Source organism: Melozone crissalis, unplaced genomic scaffold, assembly GCF_028551555.1.
Source record: "Melozone crissalis strain CALT ecotype California unplaced genomic scaffold, PUWL_Pcris_2 ptg000195l_1, whole genome shotgun sequence".
Lineage (NCBI taxonomy): Eukaryota > Metazoa > Chordata > Aves > Passeriformes > Passerellidae > Melozone > Melozone crissalis.
Genome location: NW_026535960.1, coordinates 305,483 through 332,849, shown reverse-complemented (window position 1 = coordinate 332,849; position 27,367 = coordinate 305,483). Strand labels below are relative to the sequence as shown.

The window sequence follows — 27,367 nt, the reverse complement described above, 5'->3', positions numbered from 1 at the left end:
TCCATCCCCAGCAGTGCTGCATTCCCAGCCCTGCTCCATCCCCAGCAGTGCTGCATTCCCAGCAGTGCTGCAGCAGTGCTCCATCCCGAGCAGTGCCAATGTCCCACCTGACAAATCAATAAACCCATCCCCACAAATCAATAAACCATTCTCACTGTTCCAGCCTGCTTGTGATTCCTGACTCCCAAGGGGAGGGATGCAGGGACCCCTCACAGCGGCCCATTCCCATTCCCCCTGAGGGCTCTGCTCCAGCCTGCTCCTGATTCCCACTCCCAGGAAACCAAAGGGAGGGATGCAGGGACTCCTCCAGTTGCCCATTCCCCCTGGGGTCTCTGTTCCATCCTGCTCCTGATTCCCACTCCCAGGAAACCAAAGGGAGGGATGCAGGGACTCCTCCAGTTGCCCATTCCCCCTGGGGTCTCTGTTCCATCCTGCTCCTGATTCCCACTCCCAGGAAACCAAAGGGAGGGATGCAGGGACTCCTCCAGTTGCCCATTCCCCCTGGAGGGCTCTGCTTGTGATTCCTGGCTCCCAAAGGGGTGGGATGCAGGGACACCTCACAGCTGCCCATTCCCATTCCCACTGAGGGCTCTGTTCCATCCTGCTCCTGATTCCCAACTCCCAAAGAGGAGGGATGCAGGGAACCTCCAGCTGCCCATTTCCAGTCCCTCCAGAGCAGCCCTCCTGGGCCCCTGACATTCCAGAACATTCCAGACCCTCCTGGGCCCCTCCTGGCACAGCCGTCCCCTGAATCCATGGGTTTAACAGGGTCCAACTCAGCCCTAAATCTATGGATGTAACGGGGTCCAACTCAGCCCTAAATCCATGGATTTCATGGGGTCCAACTCAGCCCTAAATCCATGGATGTAACGGGATCCAACTCAGCCCTAAATCCATGGATTTCATGGGGTCCAACTCAGCCCTAAATCCATGGATGTAACGGGATCCAACACAGCCCTAAATCCATGGATGTAACGGGGTCCAACACAGCCCTAAATCCATGGATGTAACGGGGTCCAACTCAGCCCTAAATCCATGGATTTCATGGGGTCCAACTCAGCCCTAAATCCATGGATGTAACGGGGTCCAACACAGCCCTAAATCCATGGATTTCATGTGGTCCAACACAGCCTTAAATCCATGGATTTCATGTGGTCCAACTCAGCCCTAAATCCATGGATGTAACGGGGTCCAACTCAGCCCTAAATCCATGGATTTCATGGAGTCCAACACAGCCCTAAATCCATGGATGTAACGGGGTCCAACACAGCCCTAAATCCATGGATTTCAGGGGTCCCAGGTTGCTCCCATCCTGCTCTTGACACTGCCAGGAACAATTCCCACTTCCCACAATCCCATTTATTCCTGGGTCCTGTTCCTCCCCTCCCCAGCTCTCCTGGAGCCCCTGGAATGGCTCTGAGGTGTCTCTGGATTGTTCTGGAACATTCTGCTCCCCACATGAACATTCCCAGCTCCATTCCCTGTGCCCTTGGCCCTGCGCTGGAATTCAGGCACCAGGGGCAGAGCCAAGGTGTGAAAAACGTTATTGACTTTTTATTAAAATTTTAGAGGTTTAATAGTAATGAAAATAGTGATAAATATTAGAATAATAAGAGATAAAAATTATAATAAATAAATAAATAAAAATATAAATATAATAATGGAAAATATATACTATATAAATATAAATAAATAAAAATATAAAGTTAAATAAATATAAATATTAACAAATAAATAAACTCAAATAAATAAAAATAAAAATAAAGAAAAATAAAGAAAAAAATACAATTAAAATAAATAAAATAAATAAAATAACAAATAAACAATGAATAAGAAAAAATCAATAAATATAAACAAAAATAATAAAATTAAATAAATATAATAAAAATAAATAAAAATAAATAAAATTAAAATAAAATAAAAATAAATAAGACAAAAATGAATAAATAAATAAAAATAAAAAATAAAATAAATAAAAATAAAAAAAATTAATTTAAAAGGTAAAAAATAAAGTTAAGTAAAATAAATACAATAAAATGACAGTAAATAAATAAAAAATAAATAAAATAAACAATAAATAAGATTAAAAAATAAATACAAATAAAAAGTGAAGAATTGTGGAATTTGGGTGCCTGGCACTCTGCCACAAGGCACACCTTTCCAACAGAGGATTAACCCTTAAAAGCAGGAGCCTGTTGCATATTCATAGATCTCATACATTATTCATTGACTGTTTCTGTTTAATTTTAGCTCACCCCCCTCTTGTAACTCAATTTCCTTGGCTCCTCAAACTCTGGGTTTCCCCAATAAGGAGGCAATAACTCTTCTCTTGGGATCTTGGTGTCTATTATTTCTATATTTCTATTTCTGTGCTGTTATTCCTATCCAGATAGAATAATGAGAAGAATTTCTTTATTATCTTTTCCATTCCTTGGGCTAGTTACAAAAAGTATCTTACACCACAGAGTTTCTATTTTATTATTATGCTACAGCCTAAAAACGACATTTACCACACTACTTAAAAGAGATTAATACAGCACTAATTAAAAGAGATAAATACAACATAACTTTCCAACACAACACATATTGCATTCATTTCAATATTTGTGTGAAAAACACCAATCACTTGGTTTTTAAAATTTTAAAAGTTTAAGAGTAATAAAGTGGTTATAAAAATAGCAATATAATTAGAGTAATAAAAATTTGGACAATTAAGATTAGGACAATACTATCTGGCTGCTATCTGGTGTGAGTCCTCTCTTTTAAAAAAGTATATTACAGAGCATAGTTTCTATTTTAACATTATGTTATAACCTAAAACTATATATAACACACTACTTAAAAAATTTAATACAGCATAACTTTCTAACATAATTGTGAAAAATGCCAATCACTTGTTTTTAGAATTTCAAAAGTTTAATAGAAATAAAATGGTTATAAAATAGCAATATAACTAGAGAAATAATAATTTGGACAATTGGGATTTAGGACAATATGAGACAATAAAGACAAAGAGTTACAGACAGTCCAGGTACCTTTTCTGGGCAAAATAAGCCCAAAAAAGGACCGACGTTAACAGAGGATTAACCCTTAAAAGCAACAGCCTGTTGCATATTCATACTCCTCATCCATGATGCATAAATTCCATTCAAACACAGGATTCTGTGTGGGCAGTGTCAGCTGCTTCCTCTGAATCCTGACGGCTCTTCAGGGCTGAGCGAGGTGGGAAGAAGTTCATCTCTTCTGATAAAGGAGCAATAAATTCTTTTGCTCTGAAAGATTTAGGTGTCCTGTGGCTGCTATCTGGTGCGAGTCCTTTCTTTAAATAATTATCTTACATAGCATAGTTTCTATTTTAGCATTCTTTTATAACCTAAAACTACATTTAACACACTACTTAAGAGAACTAACACAGGATAACTTTCTAACATAACACATATAATAATAATTTTAATATTTTCGAAAAGTCAATCATAAAACACGCATTTTTCACACCTGCAATTTATAATTTATTAATCCGGTCCGCCCCCGTGACCCACCTGGCACCTCCCAGTGCCCACAAACCGGTACCGGGGGGGTTCCGCGGCTCCTCACCCCGGCTGCGACTAAAGGCCGCCCGGTGTCAGTCGGATTTAGCACGTTTTATCCCGTTTTAGCTAGGTTTACCCGGGTTTAACGCATTTTAGCTCGTTTGAGCCCGTTTTACTCGGGGCCCGGCCAGCCACAGCCCTGCCCGCGGCACCGGCAGCTTTGGACCGTCCCGAGGCACCGGGCACTGCCAGGCCACCACCGATCCAGCGGCGCTGAGGCCGCAGCAGCCGCGCTGGAGCCACGTTCCCCTGGAATTACACCATATTTTATTTTGTTTTATTTTGTCTCGTCTCGTCTCCCCTCTCCGGCAGCGGCTGGGCGGCGCCATATTGGCAGCCGCTGGGGTCACATGACACCCCCCCAGCTCTCGCGAGACTTCTCCTCGCGAGGGCCTCCAGCGCCGTTTCCCGCGCGCGCGCGCCCCGCGGAGCTCTCGCGAGAGCCGCGTGCTGCAGACGGGAAGGACAAGATGGCGGCGACAACGACGATGGCGCTGGTGAGGGGGCGGCGGGACCGGGACCGAGCCGGGCTGGGCTGGGCCGGGCCGGGCTGGGATGAGATGAGTCGGGCCGGCTCCTCGGGGCGGGATACAGCGCGGCCGCCGGGCGGATCCGCCCGGGCCGGGCCTTCTCCGGTCCCGCGGCTATGAGGGGTCGGCGCCGCTTCCCGTCTCTTGTGGCCTCCCGTGGCGGCCTTCTCCGTGTGGGGAAGGTGTCGGTGTCCCCCCGCGCCGTCCTGAGCTGCCGCCCCGCCGTGGCTGTCCCAGCATTGAGGGGAGCGGGCTCGGCCGTCGCGTGCTGGGTGCCGTGCAGGCAGGCCGCGGTTCTGGGCTGCTGCTGCCAAATGCATCGCTTTAAACGCTTCTTTGGGTTCCTATTTCCAAATGCATCGCTTTAAACGCTTCTTTGGGCTCTCAAATCCATCGCTTTAAACGCTTCTTTGGGTTCCCAAATCCATCGCTTTAAACGCTTCTTTGGGCTCCCGTTCCCAAATCCATCGCTTTAAACGCTTCCTTGGGCTCCCAAATGCAGCGCTTTAAACGCTTCTTTGGGCTCCCAAATGCATAATTTTAAACGCTTCTTTGGGTTCCTGTTCCCAGATCCATCGCTTTAAACGCTGCTCTTTGGGCTCCCGTTCCCAAATTCTCCCCTTTAAATGCTCGGTGTTGTGATAGGCTTCCCAAATCTTAAATGCTGCTTTTGGGCTCCCGTTCCCAAATTCACCTGTTTAAATGCACGGTGTGTGGCTGGGTTTCCCAAATCTACCTGTTTAAATGCTGGTTTTGGGCCCCCATTGCCAAATCTACTTCTTTAAACGCTTTTCTTTGGGCCCTCATTCGCAAATTCCTCTGTTTAAATGCATGGTGTTGAGTTGGGTTTCCCAAATCCACTTGTTTAAGTGCTGGTTCTGGACTCCTATTCCCAGATTCACCTGTGCTAGGTGCTGTGCCAAGTTTCCCAAATCTGCTTGTTTAAATTGTGGTTTTGGGTCCCCATTCCCAAATCCACCTGGATAAAACCGGAACTCCCTGATTTCATGGGAGTCTTTGTGAGTTCTGGGGCATTTCTTGCTCTTTGATGGGTGGCTGCAGGTGTGAGAGAGCAGGAATTTGAGGGGGGCTGTTGGTTTTTGTGAAAAACGCCAGTCACTTGTTCTTAAACTTTTAAAAGTTTAATACAAACAAAATGGTTATAAAAATAGTGTGGAAAACGCCAATCACTTGCTTTTAGGTTTTTAAACGTTTAATAGTAATAAAATGGTTATAAAAATAGTAATATAATTAGAGTAATAAAAAATTGGACAATTGGAATTTAGGACAATACGAGACAATGAAAACAAAGAGTTGTGGACACTCAGGGTACCTTGGTGTGCTGTGGGGCACAGCAGGGCCAGGGCATGTGTGTGGGATTCTCAGGGATTCCAGGATGGCCCTTGGTGTGCTGTGTGGGATTGTCAGGGAATGCAGGATCCTGGCCCTTGGTGTGCTGTGTGGGATTGTCAGGGAATGCAGGATCCTGGCCCTTGGTGTGCTGTGTGGGATTGTCAGGGAATGCAGGATGGCCCTTGGTGTGCTGTGTGGGATTGTCAGGGAATGCAGGATGGCCCTTGGTGTGCTGTGTGGGATTGTCAGGAAATGCAGGATGGCCCTTGGTGTGCTTTGTGGGATTGTCAGGGAATGCAGGATGGATCCTTGGTGTGCTTTGTGGGATTGTCAGGGAATGCAGGATGGCCTTGGTGTGCTGTGTGGGATTCTCAGGGAATGCAGGATCCTGTCCCTTGATGTGCTGTGTGGGCAGGTGGAGATGGCATTTGGGGACATGGTCACTGCTGGCCTGGGCAGTGCTGGGGACAGTTGGGCTCGGTGGGCTGTGAGGGCTTTTCCAGTCTCAACAATTCCATGATTCCACACCACTTGGTCTGGTTTTCAGCTTGGCTGTGGCTCTGTGCACTGCAGTTTGCAGCTCCAGCCACCTCTGCTCCTGTGTCCCTGTTGGTGCCCTGGTGTTGCCATCGTCCTTGTGTTCCTGGTGTCCCACTCCAGCCATGGGGAGCACCTGCAGCTCTGGGTGCTGTCCAGACACCTAGAGAGCTGGATTTTGTCCTGGGAGGGTTTGTTTTCTGCTCCATGTTCACAAACCTGGAGGCTGCACAAAACCAGGAGTCTCATTCTTGCTGCAAAATAGGAGTCAGAATATTGGGGATATATCCTGGAATCCTGGAATGGCTGGGCTGGGAAGGGAAGCTGTGGCTGCCTCATCCCTGGCAGTGTCCACAGCCAGGTTGGAGCAGCCTGGGATAGTGGAAGGGGTCCCTGCCATGGCAGGGGTAGAATGGGATGAGCTTTAGAGTCCCTCCAGCCCAAACAATTCCGTTATTCAGGGCAATCCAGGAGAAGCTTTGATTTTGGTCTTGGCTCGATCCTTTTACTAAGGCAAAGACTTCCCACAGGAACATGTCCAGGACCACAGGCTGGGGTTGTCCCCGCTGGTTTTTGGGTGGTTGGTGGGAAATGTGGAGCAGAGAGAAGGAACCAGCTCTGTTTTGGTGGATGGTGCCACCAGAACCCCTGTGAGCACCAAAGGCAGGGCCAGGTCCTGCTGCGGGGGCTGAGCTGGGGGTGCCAGCACTGGATCAGGCTGGGATTGGGGTCCCAGCGCTGGATCAGGCTGGGATTGGGGTCCCAGCAGGGGCAGCACCGGGCTGCTGGATTTCTGGAGTCACTCATGGTTCCAGGAGTGGGATCATTATCCTGGAGTCAGTCATGGTCCCAGCAGTGCGTTCACCAAGCTGGATCCGTGGTTCCAGCAGTGGGATTGCTGTTCTGTAGTCAGTCATGGTTCCAGCCAGTGGGATTGTTGTGCTGGAGTCAGTCATGGTCCCAGCAGTGGGATCACCAAGCTGGATCCGTGGTTCCAGCAGTGGGATTGCTGTGCTGGAGTCAGTCATGGTTCCAGCAGTGGGATCCATGGTCCCAGCAGTGCATTCACCAAGCTGGATCCATGGTCCCAGCAGTGGGATTGCTGTGCTGGAGTCAGTCATGGTTCCAGCAGTAGGATCACCAAGCTGGATCCATGGTCCCAGCCAGTGGGATTGCTGTTCTGTAGTCAGTCATGGTCCCAGCAGTGGGATCACCAAGCTGGATCCATGGTCCCAGCCAGTGGGATTGCTGTTCTGTAGTCAGTCATGGTTCCAGCCAGTGGGATTGTTGTGCTGGAGTCAGTCATGGTCCCAGCAGTGGGATCACCAAGCTGGATCCGTGGTTCCAGCAGTGGGATTGCTGTGCTGGAGTCAGTCATGGTTCCAGCAGTGGGATCCATGGTCCCAGCAGTGCATTCACCAAGCTGGATCCATGGTCCCAGCAGTGGGATTGCTGTTCTGTAGTCAGTCATGGTCCCAGCAGTGGGATCCATGGTCTGAGCAGTAGGATCACCATGCTGGAGTTGTGGTCCCAGCTGTGGGATCCATGGTCCCAGCAGTGGGATTGCTGTTCTATAGTCAGTCATGGTTCCAGCAGTGCATTCACCAAACTGGATCCATGGTCTCAGCAGTGGGATTGCTGTGCTGGAGTCAGTCATGGTTCCAGCAGTAGGATCACCAAGCTGGATCCGTGGTTCCAGCAGTGGGATTGCTGTTCTGTAGTCAGTCATGGTCCCAGCAGTGGGATCCATGGTCTGAGCAGTAGGATCACCATGCTGGAGTTGTGGTCCCAGCAGTGGGATTGCTGTGCTGCAATCCTAGCTCCAGAGAGCTAGAGAGGGACTTTAGACAAGGGCTTGGATTGGTAGGACAGAGGGGAATGGCTTCCCACTGCCAGAGAGCAGGCTCATTTGGGGTATTGGGAATAAATCCTTCCCTGTGAGGGTGGTGAGGCCCTGGCAGTGGTTGCCAGAGAAGCTGTGGCTGCCCCATCCCTGGAAGTGTTCCAGGCCAGGTTGGACAGGCTTGGAGCAGCCTGGGATGGTGGAAGGTGTCCCTGCCGTGGCAGGGGGTGGGACTGTGTGAGCTTTAGAGTCCCTCCAAAGCATTCCATGATTCTGTGATTTGGGAAGGTTTCAGAGAAGGTTTTAAACTGAGAACTTGAGAAAGCTGGGTCAGCTGGGAGGGAGAGGGGAGGAGAGCATTGATGGGGAACACTAGACAGTGGGTCTGTTGAGGGGGATGGAGATGGTGTGAGCAAGGACTGGGGATTATCTGATGGTCAGTTCACAGCAAACCTGGCTGGAGAACTCTAAGTGTCCAGCAATCTCTTGGCTTGGACAGTTGCTGGGATGGCTCTTCCCACAGGGAATGGTGGGAGTATGAACTGGTTTTCCTGACATACAGCTGGCTTTGGGAAGGGTTCTTAGCCAGCTCTCATGTTCTGACATGAAGCTTTGGTTTTCTTGGAGGGAAGACAGGTCACTCCTGTGAGAGCAGATTTCCCTGAGAATCTCCTGTTTCCTCAGGGCACGGAGTCCATTAAGATGGAGAACGGGCAAAGCACGGCAGCCAAGCTGGGGCTGCCCCCTCTCACCCCAGAGCAGCAGGAAGCTCTCCAGAAAGTGAGTAAAACTGGTGGGAGTTTGCTCTTTGGGGATGGGGGTGTGCTTTAGTGAGCCTCTGGCACTGGTGGGGCCAGAGGGAACTCACCACCGGGTCTGTGGGGTCGTGGCCGTGCTGGAGGGTCCCACAGTCACATTTGGGGCCAGGAACTGCTTGGTTTGGTTTGGAGTTCATGGACACCTCTGGGAGCATGATGGGAATTGCTGCTGGGGTGGGTGAGAGTGGGTTTCATTTAAAAAGTCAGTCAGTTCAGAAAAATGGCATCCTGAGTCAGATGGGAATTCTGAGCTGGGGTGTGGGTGCCACTGAGGAGCTCCAGGAGGGCTGAAATTGGGATCAGCTGCGCCTGGCCTGTCGGTGACCGGGGCACAGAGCTGTGTCCCCTGTCCTCGGGGTGGCAGGGACACAGAGCCATGTCCCCCATCCTCGGGGTGGCAGGGGCACAGAGCCGTGTCCCCTGTCCTCGGGGTGGCAGGGACACAGAGCTGTGTCCCTCTGTGTCCTTGGGGTGGCAGGGACACAGAGCCATGTCCCCTGTCCTCGGGTGACAGGGGCACAGAGCTGTGTCCCCTGTCCTTGGGGTGGCAGGGACACAGAGCCATGTCCCCCGTCCTCGGGGTGGCAGGGGCACAGAGCCGTGTCCCCTGTCCTCGGGGTGGCAGGGACACAGAGCCATGTCCCCCGTTCTCGGGGTGGCAGGGGCACAGAGCCATGTCCCCTGTCCTCGGGATGGCAGGGGCACAGAGCTCTGTCCCCGCTGTGTCCCCTGTCCTTGGGGTGGCAGGGACACAGAGCTGTGTCCCCCATCCTCGGGTGGCAGGGGCACAGAGCCGTGTCCCCTGTCCTCAGGAGGCTCCGTGTGGCTGTGCCTGGGCTGTCCCAGCTGTGCCTCTGTGTGAGCTGGCTGCCTCCCAGCCTTGTTCCCTCTGGCTTCTCTGGAGCTGACAGATCCAAGCCCCCCTGTCCATTTCCAGTTCCCAAAGCACAGCCCTCAAACCCCTGGGTTAGATCCTGCTGTTCCCTGGCAGCTCCCAAGCACAGCCAGGGACACCAGGTGCCAGGGGGTGGCTGTGTGTGTGTCCTGGGGGGTGCCTTGGCACTGAGCTCTGTGCTGGCACCCTGGAATCTCTGGCTTTGCCAGGTTTGGGGAGGACTGAGAGAAACCCCAAGGGAGCCTGGTGTGAATAGGGAGAGCCAGAGGTGAGCTCTGGGGCGTTTAGGGAGCAGAGGGAACAGCTGGGGCATTAAAGGAGCAGAGCCAGAGGTGAGCTGGGGCATTTAGGAGCAGAGGGAAGAGCTGGTGTGTTTTAGGAGCAGATCCAGACGTGAGCTGGGGTATTTGGGGAGCAGAGAAAAGAGCTGCTGTGTTTTGGGAGCAGAGCCAGAGGTGAGCTGGGATGTGGTGGTATTTGAGGTTCCCCAGGACGAGGGAAGAGATGAGAATCTTGACTCCATGTTCCAGAAGGCTGATTTATTATATATCTATTATATTAAAAGAAAATGATATTGTAAAACTACACTAAAGAAGACATCAGAAGCCTAGAAAGGAATGAACAATGAAATCTTGTGACAGGCTCAGAGTCTGACACAGCTGGCTGTGGTTGGCCATTAGTTAAAAACAATTCACATGCTGGGTAAACAGTTCTCCAAATCACATTCCAGAGCAGCAAAACATGGAGAAGGTGAAGCTTCCCAGCTTCTCAGGAGAAAAATCCTGGCAAAGGGATTTTTCAAAAAATATGTCAGTGACACTGGGGCATTTAGGGATCGGAGGGAAGAGCTGGTATGTTTTGAGAGCAGATCCAGAGGTGAACTGGGGCATTTAGGGAGCAGATCCAGCGGGGAGCTGGGGCATTTAGGGAGCAGAGCCAGAGGTGAGCTGGGGCGTTTAGGGAGCAGAGCCAGGGAAGAGCTGGCATGTTTTGGGAGCAGAGCCAGGGAAGTGCTGGCGTGTTTTGGGACCAGATCCAGAGGTGAGCTGGGGCACTTAGGGAGCAGAGCCAGGGCAGAGCTTGCGTGTTTTAGGAGCAGAGCCAGAGGTGAGCAGAGCCAGGGAAGAGCTGGCGTGTTTTGGGAGCAGATCCAGGGAAGAGCTGGTGTGTTTTGGGAGCAGATCCAGAGGTGAGCTGGGGCATTTAGGGAGCAGAGCCAGAGGTGAGCTGGGGCACTTAGGGAGCAGATCCAGGGAAGAGCCGGTGTGTTTTGGGAGCAGAGCTAGGGAAGAGCTGGCATGTTTTGGGAGCAGATCCAGAGCAGGCCGGGCGTGCTGAGGGGGCAGACCCCAGCGCAGGGGTGGCCATGGGGGAGAGGAGCAGGGAGCTGGAGCCCCTTCCCTCCTGTAGCAGCTGTCTGTGCAGAGGCTCTCAGAGCAGAGGACAGGACTGGAGGAGGCCGTGCCCGCCCGGCCCTGCAGGTAAGGGGCTGCGGGGGGCTGTGGGGATGGAAAAGGGGAACGCTGAGCTCCTGGTGCATGCTGCTTCCCTGGGCTGCCCCTCACCACATCCTCTGTGTCCCAGGGCCCTGGGGAGCTGGGGGCAGTGCCCTGGTGCTTAGGCATGGAGAGCAGAAGGTTCTGGGAGCTGTGGAGGCCTCCTTCCCTGCCCCGCCGTGCCATGCTGCCCCTACAGCCCCTGTTTTCCTTGCAGGCCAAGAAGTACGCGATGGAGCAGAGCATCAAGAGCGTGCTGGTGAAACAAACCATCGCCCACCAGCAGCAGCAGCTCACCAACCTCCAGGTGAGAGCCCCCTGCGAGCCGCTCCCCGTGCCTCGTGCTCCCCCCGACACGGTGGAGTTCTCAGGGCCCTCGGAACCAGAGCACAGCCCTGAGCCTGCAGCTCCCCCAGGCACCCCGACTAACCTCACAAATTGCCCGCAGATCTCTCTTGTTCCCAGAGGAAATGGTTAAAAGTTCCTGTCCTGTTGGACGTCCCTTCTTGAGATACGAGAAGCCAAAGACTTTGCCGTGGGCTTTGCTTCTGAGCCATGTTTGAGGTGGTGAAGGCAGAAGGGATCCTGGGAACGGTGTCCTGTCACCATCTCCTCTGCCTGAGGGAGGGTCCCTGTGTCCCCGTGTGCCAGTGCTGCCCCATTTCCCTCCCCTGCACCCGGGTGCTCTCAATTCTGGAGAAGTTCTCTTGGCTGTTCCTGCTTGCACTGGAATGCCCATACCGGGAGAGCCCTTAACTGGGGTTTCACCTCCCCTCCTTCAGAGGTTTCTGGAACATATCTCAGCGCCTCTTCTCAAAGTCAGGAAGCCCAAAACGAAGGCTTTGCCTGAGGAACCCCTGCGGATGTGCTCTCCCTGCCCGGCAGCCGAGGCCGTTTGGGGCTGTGCCTGGTTCTGAGGGTCTGCTCTAGTTGAGGGGCTCCTTTTAAATGCTGGGGGTGAACCAAGGACAGTGGTCGCAGAGGTTGCTATTGCCTTGAGTCCCCCCTGGGATCCCACCCTGCTTCCCGAGGCAGCGGCAGCAGCACAAGCCCACCCTGGCCTGGTGGGACCGGGCTCGGCAGGGTCCTGGCGCCGGACGCTCCTGGGGACCAGGCAGTGAGGGCCGAGGAAGGAGAGGCCTCTCGCAGGTGCCCCTGCGCCGCCGCTCTGCTTGAGTTTGTACAAACAGCCGTAGTATGCTCAGCTCCAACAGACTGAACTCTGTCTTTACTGTCTTTCAGATGGCAGCAGTGACAATGGGCTTTGGAGATCCTCTCTCACCTTTACAATCGGTCAATAGACATATTCACTTCTTCTGGGGCACTTGTCTTAGTCAGGGCCTAGCGTGGGGACGTTCGTAGTGGTGCCAATGCTCTTGTCCGCGCCCAGCGCAGCCCTCCCACATCCCCACGTGTACTGGACACGCCCAGGAGCAGAGCGAGGTGTCACTGCCCCGAGAAGACCCCAGGCTGTGCAGTCTGCGGGGACACTGCCACTCGGGGGCACAGACAGCTTTAGATTTCCACCAGTTCTGAACACACCCGTGAAATTGTGGGAGCTGCATTTCTAGGGATGCTACAGTTCTGAGGTCCCGACCTAAAACTAACGGCCAAGGTAACTCACCAAGGGGCGACTTGTTGTGGAACGACCTCCTAGCAGCCAGAGCCGGCCGCTGCTGGGGAGGGCCGGGGTGCCGGAGGTTGGCAGAGCATGGTGCAGCCCAGGCTCAGACTCTCTTTACTGTGCACGCTCCAGACCAGGGCAGTATGGCACGTTCTGAGTGCAGCCAAAGCAGGATGGGAGGGACAGAACTGCAGGGCTGATCACAGAGCTCCTGTGAGCCTTTGTGCCCCTTCTAATCAGAGGCCACAAAGAGCTGAATGACCTGGCACGAGCCATCCTCTCCTTTTTCTGGGCAGAGTGTCCTGTGGCTCCTCTGTGCACCCAAAGGTTCATTTGTAAATACCTCTGTGGCTTGCTGGACTATGAGATTTGTGCCTGGTGTAAAACAGGGGCAGAGATTGAATCCCAAGGAAAAGGGCACTGAGGTGAAATGCCCAGTCTCCCTCCTGTGGCAGTGGGTGGTGTGTCAATGGGCAGCCAGAATGGCTGTTCTGGGGCAGGGTAAGTTTGGAGCAGCCTTCTTGGTGTGGATTTGGCAGAGATGGCATTGGAGCCCTCATGCCCAGGAACTCCCCCATCCCTGGAGCTGCTGCCTGGCAGTGGAACTGCAGCATATTGGCCTAGATTGTTTCTGGCTCATTCTCCCAGCTGGGCACAGCTGAGTTGGTGGCACAGGAAAGTTTTAATGGCTTGTGACCCCTTTTCCTCAGCCATTCCTCCCTGGGCAGTGACAGGTGGACACAGCCCAGGAGCAGGAGCAGGTACAGTTCAGAGCAGTCAGGATATCCCTTTCTTGGCAGGTGCTTCATCCCAGAGCTCCCTCAGGATGCACAAAGTGCAAACAGGACCCTGTCCAGCCCTTCTCCTGTGGCCAGGGTTCCCCAATTCCTTTGTGGAGGCAGCACAGCCTGAACTGAACTCCCTGAGCTCTGGGTCTCAGGGCCTGAGTGACAGCTTCCCATGGGCTCAGTCCTCAGTGTCACAGTGTGAGATTCCCACATCCCTTCACCATCCCCTGTGTCATGGCTGGTGCTTGTGGTGAGGGCTGTGCATCGCCTGCTTTGGTTACAAGAGCACCCCAAGGTGGGGTTTTGGCCTGTCCTTGAAATAACCTCCAGTCCCTTTAGAGCAGCATTGCACAGCTGCAGGTGGGGGCTGCTGCCTGGCTGAGGCTTCAGGTGCTTTTCCATGTGACAGGAGGAGAAGGAGGCACAGGGAGCAGTGAGATCAGCCTGGGGCTGCTGAGAGCACTGAGATGTCCAGGCAGGAGGCCCTGACACCGACCTGTGCTGAGCTCAGGGGCCCAGGGCACGTCCCCCACCCAGATGCACCTGTTGGTGACCCACAGACACAGAGTCAGCACAGCCCGTCTCAGCTCTGCCTTCTGCAAGCCCAGAATCCCGGGGTCATTGAGGCTGGAAAAGACCTCCAAGGTCATCGAGTCCAAGCTGTGCCTGATCCCCACCCTGTCACCAGCCCAGGTGTTCCCTGGACACCTCCAGGGATGGGGACTCCACACCTCCCTGGGCAGCCTCTTCCAGTGCCTGACCACCCTTTGCAGGAAGGAATTCTGCTGGCTGAAAATCCCGAGTCCTCCTCACTCCCCCAGCTCTCCTTTAGAGTCCTGTGGCAGGGCAAGGTGGGCATTTCCTCCTGCAGAGGCGCCTCCGGAGTGACACTGGTGGTGGCTCTGAGCCCCTCAGCAGATGGGCTGCACACTGAGGGGCTTTCCAAAGCTAGGGATGTGCTGGAGCACCTGGCAGAGCAGCCAGCCTCTGTGTGCTGCATGTGCACGTGCCATAGTCCTGCTGGTCACAGCCTGCAGAGTAAAGAGAGCCGTGGCCCAGCCGTGCTGGGAAATCCTTAGCCAGGCAGGGGGCAACTGGATGTCACCCCAGGAGCAGCAGCTGGGGCTGGATGTCACCTCAGGAGCAGCAGCTGGGGTTTAATGGCACCTCAGGAGCAGCAATTGGGGTTTAATGTCACCTCAGGAGCAGCAGCAGGGGCTGGATGTCACCACAGGAGCAACAATTGGGGTTGAATGTCACCTCAGGAGCAGCAATTGGGGTTGAATGTCACCTCAGGAGCAACAATTGGGGTTTAATGTCACCTCAGGAGCAGCAGCTGGGGCTGGATGTCACCTCAGGAGCAGCAGTTGGGGTTTAATGTCATCTCAGGAGCAGCAGCTGGGGCTGGATGTCACCACAGGAGCAATATTTGAGGCTTGATGTCACCTCAGGAGCAGCAATTGGGGTTTAATGTCACCTCAGGAGCAACAGTTGGGGTTTAATGTCACCTCAGGAGCAGCACTTGGAGCTGGATGTCACCACAGGAGCAACATTTGAGGCTTGATGTCACCTCAGGGGCAGAGTCTGGGGCTTGATGTCACCTCAGGGGCAGAGTCTGGGGCTTGATATCACCTCAGGAGCAACAATTGGGGCTGGATGTCCCCTCAGGAGCGACATTTGAGGCTTGATGTCACCTCAGAAGCAGCAGTTGGGGCTGGATGTCACCTCAGGCACAGAGTCCGGGGTTTGATTTCACCCCAGGAGCAGCAGTTGGGGTCTGATGTCACCTCAGGGACAGTCTGGGTTGAGACCTGTCCCTGTTTGCAGTGTCCTGTGTGGAATGGCAGGAGTCAGACCCTCCCAGGCTGTTTGCAGTGGCAGTCCTGGACAGGAGCAGGAATCTCTCTGGTACAGGCTGTGTCCCTGCCGCTGTGCCTGTCACAGACGAGCTCTCCCTTCCTTTTGGGCTGCAGCATCCCCAGGCACAGCTCCTGCTTGTTGGGGCACCTCAGAAATCAGCGTTGAGGAGGCCCTGAGTGCTTTCCCTCTGCCCCAGGGGTCCTGTGCTCATTGGGACACCCCAGAAATCAGCCTTGAGGAGGCCCTGAGTGCTTTCCCTCTGCCCCAGGGGTCCCCAGGCATGGCAGAGCTCCTGTGCTCCTTAGGGCACCCCAGAAATCATCTCCTGAAGGCCCTGGGTGCAGCCCCTCTGTCCTGGGGGTGCTAGGGAGGGAAGGGGGGGCTCAGAGCTCCCTCTGTGCTGCAGGGCAGGGCCAGAGGCATCACCTGCTGCTGCTGCACGTGCTCTGCACCAGCCTCTTGGTGCCCCAGGTGTGTCCCACCTGCCCCAGAGCCGTCCCCTGACCTGCAGGCAGTGACTCCTCCAGAGCCCCGAGGTGTGGCCGCATCTCCAGGGCCCCGTCCCTCAGCAGCTCTAGAGCTGCTCGGGGGGTGACAGCACGAAGGACAGACACACTGCTCTGCTTTTGGGATCCCTCCCTTGAGGAATGGCTGGATTTGTCTGAGAGCAGGTTCCAGGCAGATGCAGGGCACCGCAGCAGGAACCCTGCGTGCAGTGCCCGCGCGGCGGGGCTGCCCCAGCACAGCCAGTGCCGCCAGGCAGGGATGAGTACTGGCACCACACGCTTCCCAGGAGTCCCGCTGGGCCACGGGAGTGCCTGGCTCTGCTCTTGAGCTGTGGCAGGGGTGGTGCCCAGTACTGGATCTCGCACTGCCGGGGGCGGGGGGAGGCTCTGGTGCCGGAGGGAGCGGGGGGAGGTTCCCAGGTTCCAAATCCAGGCCCTGTGCTGCCGGGGAGGGGGCGGGAGTGCGATGGATCTGTGCTGCTGGGGGGAGCGGGAGGGGTTCTCCCAGTGCCCCGAGCTGAGCCCCTGGCTGCCTGGAGGGGAAGCTGCCCTAGAGCGAAGGGATTCCCTCCTCCTGCAGGTGAGGCTGGAGGCGAGACCCGGCCGGAGGGGCCGAGCCGTGCGTGCCCCGGGCTTTATCCGGGACCGAGGCGGGCGGATCCGCTCCAGCGGCCCGTGCAGCGAGCAGGGAACTCCTTCTGGTCCAGGCTGTGGCTGGCTCCGGGAGGGAAGCAGCAGGGGGAGGAGGCCCCGCGGCCGTGGCCAGCCCGGCACTGACCGGCCAGTCCTTGTCTCGCTACAGATGGCGGCCCAGAGGCAGCGCGCACTCGCCATCATGTGCCGGGTCTACGTGGGCTCCATCTACTACGAACTGGGCGAGGACACCATCCGCCAGGCCTTCGCCCCCTTCGGGCCCATCAAGAGCATCGACATGTCCTGGGACTCCGTCACCATGAAGCACAAGGTGGGACGGGGTTAGGGTTCCCTGGGAGGTTCCCTGCCTGTGACAAGGGGTGCAACCAGAGGAGCTTTATGGTGCTGTCCCACCAAAACCCTTGTGGGATTGCCTGGGTCTGGCAAAGAGGAGGTGAACTGTCTTGAATTCCTTGGGGGCAGCAAGAGCTGGTGGTGCTGATGCCCAGTGATGAGGGGTTTTGGGGTCTTCTGCAAGGACATTTCTTTCAGCCATGTGTCCTAAACACAAAATGAGCAACTTTGCAGAAATTTGGAAGGAATTTTTCCCTGTAAGGGTGGGCAGGCCCTGGCACAGGCTCTCCAGAGAAGCTGTGGCTGCCCCATCCCTGGAAGTGTCCAAGGTCAGGCTGGATGGGGTTTGGAGTAACCTGGTCTAGTGGAAGGTGTGGAACTGTATGGGCTCTAAGGTCCCTACAACCCAAACCTTTCCATGGTTCCCAGCCCTCAAGGAGCATCCTCCTCTCTTCAAGGCTTTCCAGATGCAGCCAGGAGAGGAAAGGGCCTCTATCCCTGTGAAGAACAGGCTCTTTTTAGCACGGGGGGTGAACATTTGCAGCTGCCTGATCTGCTTAGGGCAGGATTGTGGTGGGAGCTGGGGGTGTGTGGGGTGAAGTGCATGGAGTCAGAATCGTTGAGGTTGGAAAAGAGCTCCCAGAGCACTGAGTGCCACACTCAGTCATTCCTTGGACATCTCCAGGGATGGGGACTCCCCAGCTCCTTGGACAGCCCCTTCCAATGCCTGACCACCCTTTCAGTGAAGAAATTCCTCCTGCTGTCCAGCCTGAAGCTCTGGAAGTGCTGACAAGGCAGCAGCCCTTAGTTAGGTGGCGTTTTGCTGCAGAGCCTCAGAGTCTGAGAGGCTGCCTTGTCAGCCTCCTTTCCTCCAGGCTGAGCCCCTTCCCAGCTCCCTCAGGAATTCTCCATCCAGAGTCAGATGTCCTTGGGGGAACCTCTGCAGGCATCTTCTGCCACATTAAAATGCTTTTCTAAGGGATCTCCTTGGGCCACGAGCAGGAATCAGTGAGGTGGGAATCAATCCCACCTGTAGGTCCATGGGGAAGCTTGGCACAGCTGGAGTGACTGACAGGTGTCTCCTCCCATCCCAGGGCTTTGCCTTTGTGGAATACGAGGTTCCTGAGGCTGCCCAGCTGGCCCTGGAGCAGATGAACTCTGTCATGCTGGGGGGAAGGAACATCAAGGTGAGTAACACTCCTGCTCTGCAAATTCCTGCTGTTCTTTTCCTGGAAATGCTCCCCACAGCCCTGTGGTGGGGGAAGGAACCTAAAGACTGTTCCCTGATGGACCTTGATGTCCAACATGGGGCACATGGTGGCTCTGGGTCCCTTCTCCTGGGGAGAAACCTGCAAGTTCCACCTGAGACTGGCCCCAGGCACTGCACTCAGGTTTTCCCACCCACACATGGAATTCTTTTGAAGACAAAGCAAAGGGGATTCTTTATATCTTTTATGGTGTCTCTAACACACCCTGAGTGTGTGCAGGGTGCCATGGCCCAGGGGGTTTAGGAGAGAGGGAGGAATGCTGTGGTTTCCCGGCAGAATGCTTCTCAGTCCCTGGAAGTTTGTGTTTGGCAGGTCAGGGAAGGTAAATGGGTACAGGGAGGAGGGAGCAGAGCCCAGAACCCCGTCAGTGCAGGCTGTTCTGGACCTGTTCCCTCTGAGCTGTGCTGTGCTTTGCACAGGCTGGGGCCAGGTGCTCCATGGGCTGTCCATACCACACAATAATGGAGCAGTTCTGGGCGTGTTCCCTCTGAGCTGTGCTGTGCTTTGCACAGGCAGGTGCCAGATGCTGCCCTGCTCCGTGGGCTGTCCATACCACAGAATAATGGAGCTGTTCTGGGCCTGTTTCCTCTGAGCTGTGCTGTGCTTTGCACAGGCAGGGGCTAAGTGCTACCCTGCTCCATGGGCTGTCCATACCATACCACACCACAGAATAGTGGAGCTGTTCTGGGCCTGTTCCCTCTGAGCTGTGCTGTGCTTTGCACAGGCAGGCAGGGGCCAGGGGCTGCCCTGCTCCATGGGCTGTCCATACCACAGAATAATGGAACTGTTCACATGGTAAATCACTCCCAGCCCATCTAGTCCAGTCTGTCACCTATCCCCACCTTGTCACCCAGCCCAGAGCACTGAGTGCCACATCCAGCCATTCCTTTGATGTCTCCTGTGATGGGGATTCCAGCACCTCCTGGGCAGCCCCTTCCAATGCCTGAATGCCTTTCCTTGAAGAGATTCCTCCTGATGTCCACCCTGAGCCTCCCCTGGCCCAGCCTGAGGCCGTTCCCTCTGCTCCTGTCCCTGTTCCCTGGAGCACAGCCCGACCCCCGCAGCTGTCCCCTCCTGGCAGGAGCTGTGCAGAGCCACAAGGGCCCCTGAGCCTCCTTTCCTCCAGGCTGAGCCCCTTCCCAGCTCCCTCAGGAATTTTCCAGCCCCTTCCCAGCTCTCTCAGGTACTCCAGGCCCTTCCCAGCTCCATTTCCACCTGTCCCTGCAGGTGGGGAGGCCCAGCAACATCGGGCAGGCTCAGCCCATCATTGACCAGCTGGCAGAGGAGGCCCGAGCCTTCAACCGCATCTACGTGGCCTCGGTGCACCAGGACCTGTCCGATGACGACATCAAGAGCGTGTTCGAGGCCTTTGGCAAGATCAAATCCTGCACCCTGGCCAGGGACCCCACCACAGGGAAGCACAAAGGCTACGGCTTCATTGGTACAGCTGGGTGCACCTGGGGCAGGGCAGGGGGGTGTCCTCTGCTCCTGGGGCTGGGGCAGGGCAGGGAGTTGTCCTCTGGGCTGCTCTCGGGGCTGGGATTTTCCTTAATGGGTGGGAATAAATTTGGAGCAGGTCAGGGCTGGATTTAGAAATGTAATTTATGGTGGCTGTGACGGGGTGAGGTGCTGACAGAGGGTGCCCAGAGAAGCTGTGGCTGCCCCAGCCCTGGCAGTGCCAAGGGCAGGTTGGACAGGCTTGGAGCAGCCTGGGACAGTGGAAGGTGTCTGTGGCAGGGAGTGGGGCTGGAAGGAGTTTGAGGCCCCTTCCCACCCAAACCGTTCCCTAATTCCGTGATTGAACAAGCTTGGAGCAGCCTGGGACAGTGGGAGGTGGTCCTGCCCAGGGCAGGGGAAAAGGAGTGGGGCTGGAAGGAGTTTGAGGTCCCTTCCCACCCAAACCATTCTATAATTCTGTGGTTGAACAGGCTTGGAGCAGCCTGGGACAGTGGAAGGTGTGTCTATGGCAGGGAGTGGGGCTGGAAGGTGTTTGAGGTCCCTTCCCACCCAAACCATTCCATAATTCCGTGACTGAACAAGGGAAGGCTCACTAGTGAATGATCTCCTCCTGCAGAGTACGAGAAAGCCCAGTCCTCCCAGGACGCCGTGTCCTCCATGAACCTGTTTGACCTGGGGGGTCAGTACCTGCGTGTGGGCAAGGCTGTGACACCCCCAATGCCACTGCTGACCCCTGCCACACCTGGGGGGCTGCCCCCTGCAGCTGCTGTCGCTGCTGCCGCTGCCACCGCCAAGATCACAGCACAGGTGAGGCACGGGCTGGGACAGGGGATGGACAGGTGAGACACAGAGGTGGAACAGGGGAGGAGTAGGTGAGACACAGGGATGGAACAGGGACAGCACAGAGCACCGCACAGGGTGTCCAGAGAAGCTGCCCCAACTCTGGAAGTGTTCCAGGCCAGGTTGGGCAGAGCTTGGAGCAGCCTGGGACAGTGAAAGGTGTCCCTGCTCGTGGCAGGTGTGTGACTGGATGAGCTTTAAGGTCCCTTCCAGCACAAGCCATTCCAGGGTGCCATGATTGCAGATCATACTCTGTCCCAGGATTTCACACGTGGAGGCTTGTCCCTGGCAGTGGGCAATCTGAGACACCAGATTGTGGAATCATCTGGCACAGCTGATGAGAGCTTCATTCCAAGAACTGGTGGGGAAGGGTGGAGGGAATTCCTAGTCTGGAAACCAAGCCAGCAGTGAGGGAAAAATGTTTGCAGGAGAGGCTGAAAGAAAGCAGGAGAGGACATGGAAGGGATGAGGGCTGGGGGCAGGAGCAGCACTCTGGCTGCAGGTCACACCTGTAGCAGGGTGGAACAGGCCTGGGATGGCTTTAAGCTGCTAAAAACAGGGAAAGGCAGAGATGGGGTGGATTGGATATTGGTACAGAGCTTGAGTTCTCTGATTTTGTTTTCCTGAAGTACCAGGAGCTCCCGGGTGGGACAGATTCCCAAGGCTGTGCCCCCCTCCCAGCCTTGGGCAGCAGGATCCCCCCATGGCACTGCAGCCCATGGAGCAGGACAATTCCAGCACTGATTGCATTGTGGGGTTTGCTTGGGCAGGAATTGCTGGGCAGAGCAGCCCCTGGTGGTGTTGCAGCGTGGCTGAGGCTCCAAAAGGCTTTTTGGGACTGTTTCCCTGAAGGGGAAGGTGGAGGCAGGAATGGGAGGAGCTGCCCCTCATGTGGAACTCACAGGTCCCAGGAGAGATTCCAGAGGGCTGGAAAGCTCTGCAGTCAGGGCAGGGAGGAAGCTGAGACATGGCTGGAATTACTTGGATCAGAATCACTTGGGAAGGGAGAATGGACTCTGCTTAATGATGCAGATGTGGTACAGACACATGTAAATCCTGCTGTTCTGTCAGGAAACTGCAGGATCTGTTCCTGCCAGGAGGAACATGGCACTAGAGAGAGAGGAGCAGGGGTCACCCCTGTCTGCCTGAGGTGGGAAAAGTCAGACTGGCAGGGAAGTGAAGGAACCAGAAGTATTGGGAGAAGTTTTTTAGCCATTTCCAGTGGAGCCAGAAATTCCAGTGGGTTTGTTCCAGCACTTTCTCATTCCCCTTCAACAGGAGCTTCATCTGCAGTGGAAATAGGAGTGGCCTTGTGGGCACTGGGGGCAGAGCCCTGATGGGATGGGTTGGATCCCAGGGCTTGGGCATTTATGTAGGGGAGAGTTAGGATATCACAGCAGTCACAGATCCACTGACATCTGGGATGGAAGGACAGAACCTTGGCATCTTCTGCTCTGCCACACCAGGGATTACAGGAACCCCGAGAACACAAGGGAGAGGAGGATGGGACTTTTTAAACCAGGACTACAATGGCCTGGAAAGTAGCAACAACCAGAAAACATGGGGATCCTGGGCTGTGTTTTAGGCACATTATTTCAGTACTTCCATGGAAGTGCTTGTTGTTTAGCTGCATGTTCCTCCTGGATGCTGTTGGTGTTCTCAGTGTCTGGAGTCAGGGTGTTCCTTGGGATTGGAGTTCAGGAGGAGCTTTTTCTTCCTTGGGATTGCAGTTCCAGGAAGAGGTTTTTCTTCTTGGGATTGGAGTTCCAGGAGGTTTTTCTTCATTGGGATTGGGGCTCCAGGAGGAGGTTTTCCTCCCAGGGTTTCATTCAGAGTTTCTGTGTCCCTGCTGGGCTGGGTGACACCTTTGCCTTCCCTCACAGCCCTGGGAGTTCCTGGGGATGGAGTGTTGGGATTTCCAGGTGCAGGGAGCTGAGCCTGGCTGGCTGCTCTGTTCCTGGGGATGGAGTGTTGGGATTTCCAGGTGCAGGGAGCTGAGCCTGGCTGGCTGCTCTGCAGGGACAGTCCCTGGGGCAGGGCTAACCCCAGGTTTTCCCTGTGTCCCCAGGAAGCCGTGGCAGGAGCTGCAGTGCTGGGCACGCTGGCCACCCCGGGGCTCGTGTCCCCTGCCCTGACCCTGGCCCAGCCCCTGGGGGCTCTGCCCCAGGCTGTGATGGCTGCACAGGCCCCTGGTGTCATCACAGGTGGGTCCCCTCCTCCTGGTATGTGTGTCCCCTGTCTGCTGGCACCTGTGTGTGTCCCCTTCTGTCACCTGTGTCTGTCCCTTCTTCCTGGCACCGGTGTCCCCTGTCTGCAGGCACTTCTGTGCATTCCCTTCTGTCACCTGTGTGTGTCCTCTTCTGTCACCTGTGTCTGTCCCCTCTTCCTAGAACCTGTGTGTGTCCCTTCTTCCAGGCCCCTGTGTCCCCTTCCTCCTGGCATTTGTGTGTCATCTTCTATCTGTCATGTGCATGTGCTCTTGTCACCTTTGTGCTTCCTCCTCCTGTCACCTGCACATGTCTATCCCCTCCTCCTGCCACGTGTGTGCTGTGCCTCTTGTCACCTCTGTGTGCCCCTCCTCCTGTCACTTGTGTGTGCCATGCCTCTTGTCACCTCTGTGTGCCCCTCCTCCTGTCACCTGTGTGTGCCGTGCCTCCTGTCACCTCTGTGTGCCCCTCCTCCTGTCACCCGTGTGTGCTGTGCCTCCTGTCACCTCTGTGTGCCCCTCCTCCTGTCACCCATGTGTGCTGTGCCTCCTGTCACCTCTGTGTGCCCCCTCCTCCTGTCACCCGTGTGTGCTCTCCCCCTGTCACCTGTGTCCCTTTTCCACAGATGCCACTCTGTGCCACACGTGAAGCTGGACTCCTGCTCCTGGCCCTGCCTGGGCTGGAGCTGGGAAGTTTTATGGATTCATTTTGTGTCCAATAGATGGGACAGGCCATGGTTCCCAGCAGGAACACCTGGCATGGGGGGAAAAGCTGGGAAATTGGCACTGGGTGTCACTGACCATTGTCCAGGTGTCACTGAGCATGGCCTGGGTGTCACTGACCATTTTCTGGGTGTCACTGACCATCACCCAGGTGTCAGTGGCCATCACCCAGCTGTCACTGACCACTGCCCAGCTGTCACTGTCCAGCTGTCCCTGACCACTGCCCAGGTGTCAGTGACCATCACCCAGCTGTCACTGACCGCTGCCCAGCTGTCACTGTCCAGCTGTCACTGACCACTGCCCAGGTGTCAGTGACCATCACCTAGCTGTCACTGCCCATCGCCCAGGTGTCAGTGACCATCACCCAGCTGTCACTGACCACTGCCCAAGTGTCACTGACTGCTGCCCAGCTGTCCCTGACCACTGCCCAAGTGTCACTGACCATGGCCCAGCTGTCAGTGACCATCACCCAGCTGTCCCTGACCATCACCCAGCTGTCACTGACCACTGCCCAAGTGTCACTGACCATGGCTCAGCTGTCACTGTCCAGCTGTCCCTGACCATCACCCAGCTGTCACTGACCACCCTCCTGTCCCTGCCCTCTCCCAGGTGTGACCCCTGCCCGGCCGCCCATCCCGGTGACCATCCCGCAGGTGGGCGTTGTGAACCCCATCCTGGCCAGCCCCCCAGCGCTGGGGCTGGTGGAGGTGAAGAAGGAGAATAAGGAGGAGGAGGAGGTGTTCCAGGAGTCGGAGCGGCCGGAGATGCTGAGCGAGCAGGAGCACATGAGCATCTCGGGCAGCAGCGCCCGCCACATGGTCATGCAGAAGCTGCTGCGCAAGCAGGAGGTGGGTGTGCCAGGGGACAGCTGCCACCTGGGTGCCAGGCTGGGCTCTGCAGGGCAGGGGGGCTCGGGAGCACCCACAGCACCTCTGAGCTCAGCGACAGCACCTCTGAGCTCAGCAATAGCAGTTCAGGGCACCCACAGCACCTTTGAGCTCTCCCACAGCACCTCTGAGCTCAGGGGCATGAGACAGTGTTCACAGGGGTCCCAGGATGAGGGAAGAGATGAGGATCTGACTCCATGTTTCAGAAGGCTTGATTTATTATATTATGATATCTATTACATTAAAATTATACTAAAAGAATAGAAGAAAGGCTTTCATCAGAAGGCCAGCTAAGAATAGAAAAAGGAATGATAACAAAGGTTTGTGGCTCCGACAGAGAGTCCGATCCAGCTGACTGTGATTGGCCATTAATTACAACCAACCACATGAGACCAATCACAGATGCACCTGTTGCATTCCACAGCAGCAGATAACCAGTGTTTACATTTTGTTCCTGAGGCCTCTCAGCTTCTCAGGAGGAGAAATCCTAAGGAAAGGATTTTTCATAAAAGATGTCTGTGACAGTGGCACCCACAGAACCTCTGAGCTCAGCAACACCCACAGCACCTCTGAGGGGCACCCACAGGGCTGTGAGGAGCAGCCACAGGAAATGTGGAGCCTGCAATGGGATGGGGCAGAGCCTGGAATGCCCCAGGGGTGCCAAGGCCAGGTGCACAGAGCAGCCTGCCCAGGGAGGGGGGGTGGAATTCCTGTCCTTGAAGGTGTCCAGAGGCCACCTGGATGTGGCCCTGAAGCTCAAGCCAGGTGATCTGAGAGCCCAAGGGGCTCAGTCATGGAAGGGCTAGGTGCAGATGTGTCACCCACCTGTGTGGCCTGTTGGGAGCACCCAGAGCACCTGGGGAAGCCTTTACTGGGAGGGCAGGAAAGGAACACAAAGAGAATTGTGACAGAACTGGGGAACTGTTGAGGAAAAGCGAGAAATACCTGTGTGGTATTTTTGGGGTCCCCTGTGAAAGGTGAGGAAAATGATGAATCTGACTCCATATTCTTAGAAGGCTAATTTATTATTTTACGATATTATATTATTAAAGAATACTAAACTAAACTATACTAAAGAATACAGAAAGGATACCGACAGAAAACTAGAAAGACACCAATGAAATCTTGTGACTCTCCCCAGAGTCTTGACACAGTTTGACCATGATTGGCCATTAAGTATAAACAGTTCACATGAAACCAATGAAGCAATCTCCTACCACATTCCAAAGCAGCAAAACACAGGAGAAGTAAATCAGATAAATTATTGCTTACATTTTTCTGTGAGGCTTCTCAGCTTCCCAGGAGAGAAATCCTGGCAAAGGGATTTTTCCAGGAAATATGAGAGTGACATACCTGGATGGCAGCAGCACAGGGAAGATGGGAGTGGCGCCCAAGGCTCTTTGTGCTTCCAGGGCGTGTCCCAGGAAATGGCACACAGCATTCTCAGCCAGGGCAATTCTGATCCAGGGGCCAGCAGCACACAGGCCTGGAAACTTGCTGCCACATTTCTCTTCACAGAGAAAAGCAAGGCACAACTGTTCCCAAGAATATTTCTGAGTTTCACATTCTCTGAACATCAGAGAAAGGAAAAACAATTCTTATCATTTGCTGTGCCTGTGTTGTGCCAAAGTGCAATGCAATATGGAGATTGTTTACCCAGAGTGATGGTGTTTTGTTTCGTTGGCCTGTCAGGGCCAGGTGTGTGTGTGTGTTTGTGTCCTGGATTGTCTGGACAGTCATGAGAGAGTCAGGAGATGAGTGCAGAGAGAGCAGTTGTGTGCAGAGTGAGTGCTTGGCAGATTCACTTTAGGTGTATTGTAACATAGTATAATAAAGTAATTAATTATTATTGAAGTAATTATTAATAATTTTATTATTTTAATTAATTAAAATTAAACATTGAGTAAAATTCATTAAAAATTAAAAATATTTTTATTAATTTTAATTATTAACGCAATTATTTATTATTAAAGTAATTAGCCTTCTAATAAGATGAAGTCCTCCTCATCGTTCCTCCTTTGTCAGGTTGCCAGGCAGCAATAGAAGCTCAGTGATTATCCCTGAGAGCCTGAGCCTGCAGCCCAAGGACGGTGCCTGTGTAGTCTGTTCACAGGGGTCCCAGGATGAGGGAAGAGATGAGAATGTTGACTCTATGTTTCAGAAGGCTGGTTTATTATTTTATTATATATATTATATTAAAACTATACTAAAAGAATAGAAAAAAGAATTTCATCAGAAGGTTGGAAAGGAAGAGGAAAGGAATGATGATAAAATCTTGTGACTGACCAGACAGTCTGAGACACCTGGACTGTGATTGGCCATTAATGAAAAACAACCACATGAGACCAATCACACATGCACCTGTTGCATTCCACAGCAGCAGATAATTCTTGTTTGCATTTCATTTCTAAAGCCTCTCAGCTTCTCAGGAGAAAAAATCCTAGCAAAAGGATTTTACATAAAATATCATGGCTGCAGTGCCTGCAGTGGGTTTGGGGTTTGGGTGCTGGGCTGTGCCCCGTGCGTGTCTCCAGCCTTCACCCCCTCCTCTCCTCCCTCCCTGCAGTCCACGGTGATGGTGCTGCGGAACATGGTGGATCCCAAGGACATCGACGACGACCTGGAGGGAGAGGTGACGGAGGAGTGCGGCAAGTTCGGGGCCGTCAACAGGGTCATCATCTACCAGGAGAAGCAGGGCGAGGAGGAGGATGCCGAGATCATCGTCAAGATCTTTGTGGAGTTCTCCATGGCCTCAGAGACTCACAAGGCCATCCAGGCGCTCAATGGGCGCTGGTTCGCGGGCAGGAAGGTGGTGGCCGAGGTCTATGATCAGGAGAGGTTCGACAACAGCGACCTCTCGGCATGAACTGCGCCCCGGGGCAGGGGCTGGGCCTGGAGATGGGCCTGGACCTGATCCTGGGGATGGATCTGACCCTGGGGCTGGGATTTGGATTGGGCCTGGATCTGATCCTGGGGCTGGGCCTGGACCTGACTGATCCTGGGGCTGGGGATGGGCCTGGACCTTATCCTGGGCCTGGATGTGACCCTGGGGCTGGGATGGGCCTGGGCCTGGATCTGATCTGGGGCTGGGACTGGGCCTGGGCCTGGATTTGACCCTAGGCCTGGGGATGGGCCTAGACGTGATCCTGGGCCTGGGG

At 54.4% G+C, this 27,367-nt stretch overlaps 1 protein-coding gene across 2 annotated transcripts; it reads left to right on the top strand.

Moving 5' to 3' along the window:
* Window positions 1–4,006: 4,006 nt before the first annotated feature.
* PUF60 (poly(U) binding splicing factor 60) lies at window positions 4,007–27,367 on the top strand. 2 transcript variants are annotated; one of them, XM_054293893.1, is made up of 11 exons: window positions 4,007–4,087; window positions 8,538–8,633; window positions 11,280–11,369; window positions 12,305–12,355; window positions 16,643–16,804; window positions 17,922–18,014; window positions 19,323–19,536; window positions 20,170–20,360; window positions 22,462–22,597; window positions 23,932–24,170; window positions 26,776–27,367. In XM_054293893.1, exons 1-11 carry the CDS (start codon window positions 4,061–4,063, stop codon window positions 27,073–27,075), a joined length of 1,599 nt encoding a protein of 532 aa, XP_054149868.1. In that variant the 5' UTR covers window positions 4,007–4,060; the 3' UTR covers window positions 27,076–27,367. The 2 variants fall into 2 exon arrangements, with proteins under 2 accessions (XP_054149868.1, XP_054149869.1); XM_054293894.1 differs by lacking the exon at window positions 12,305–12,355.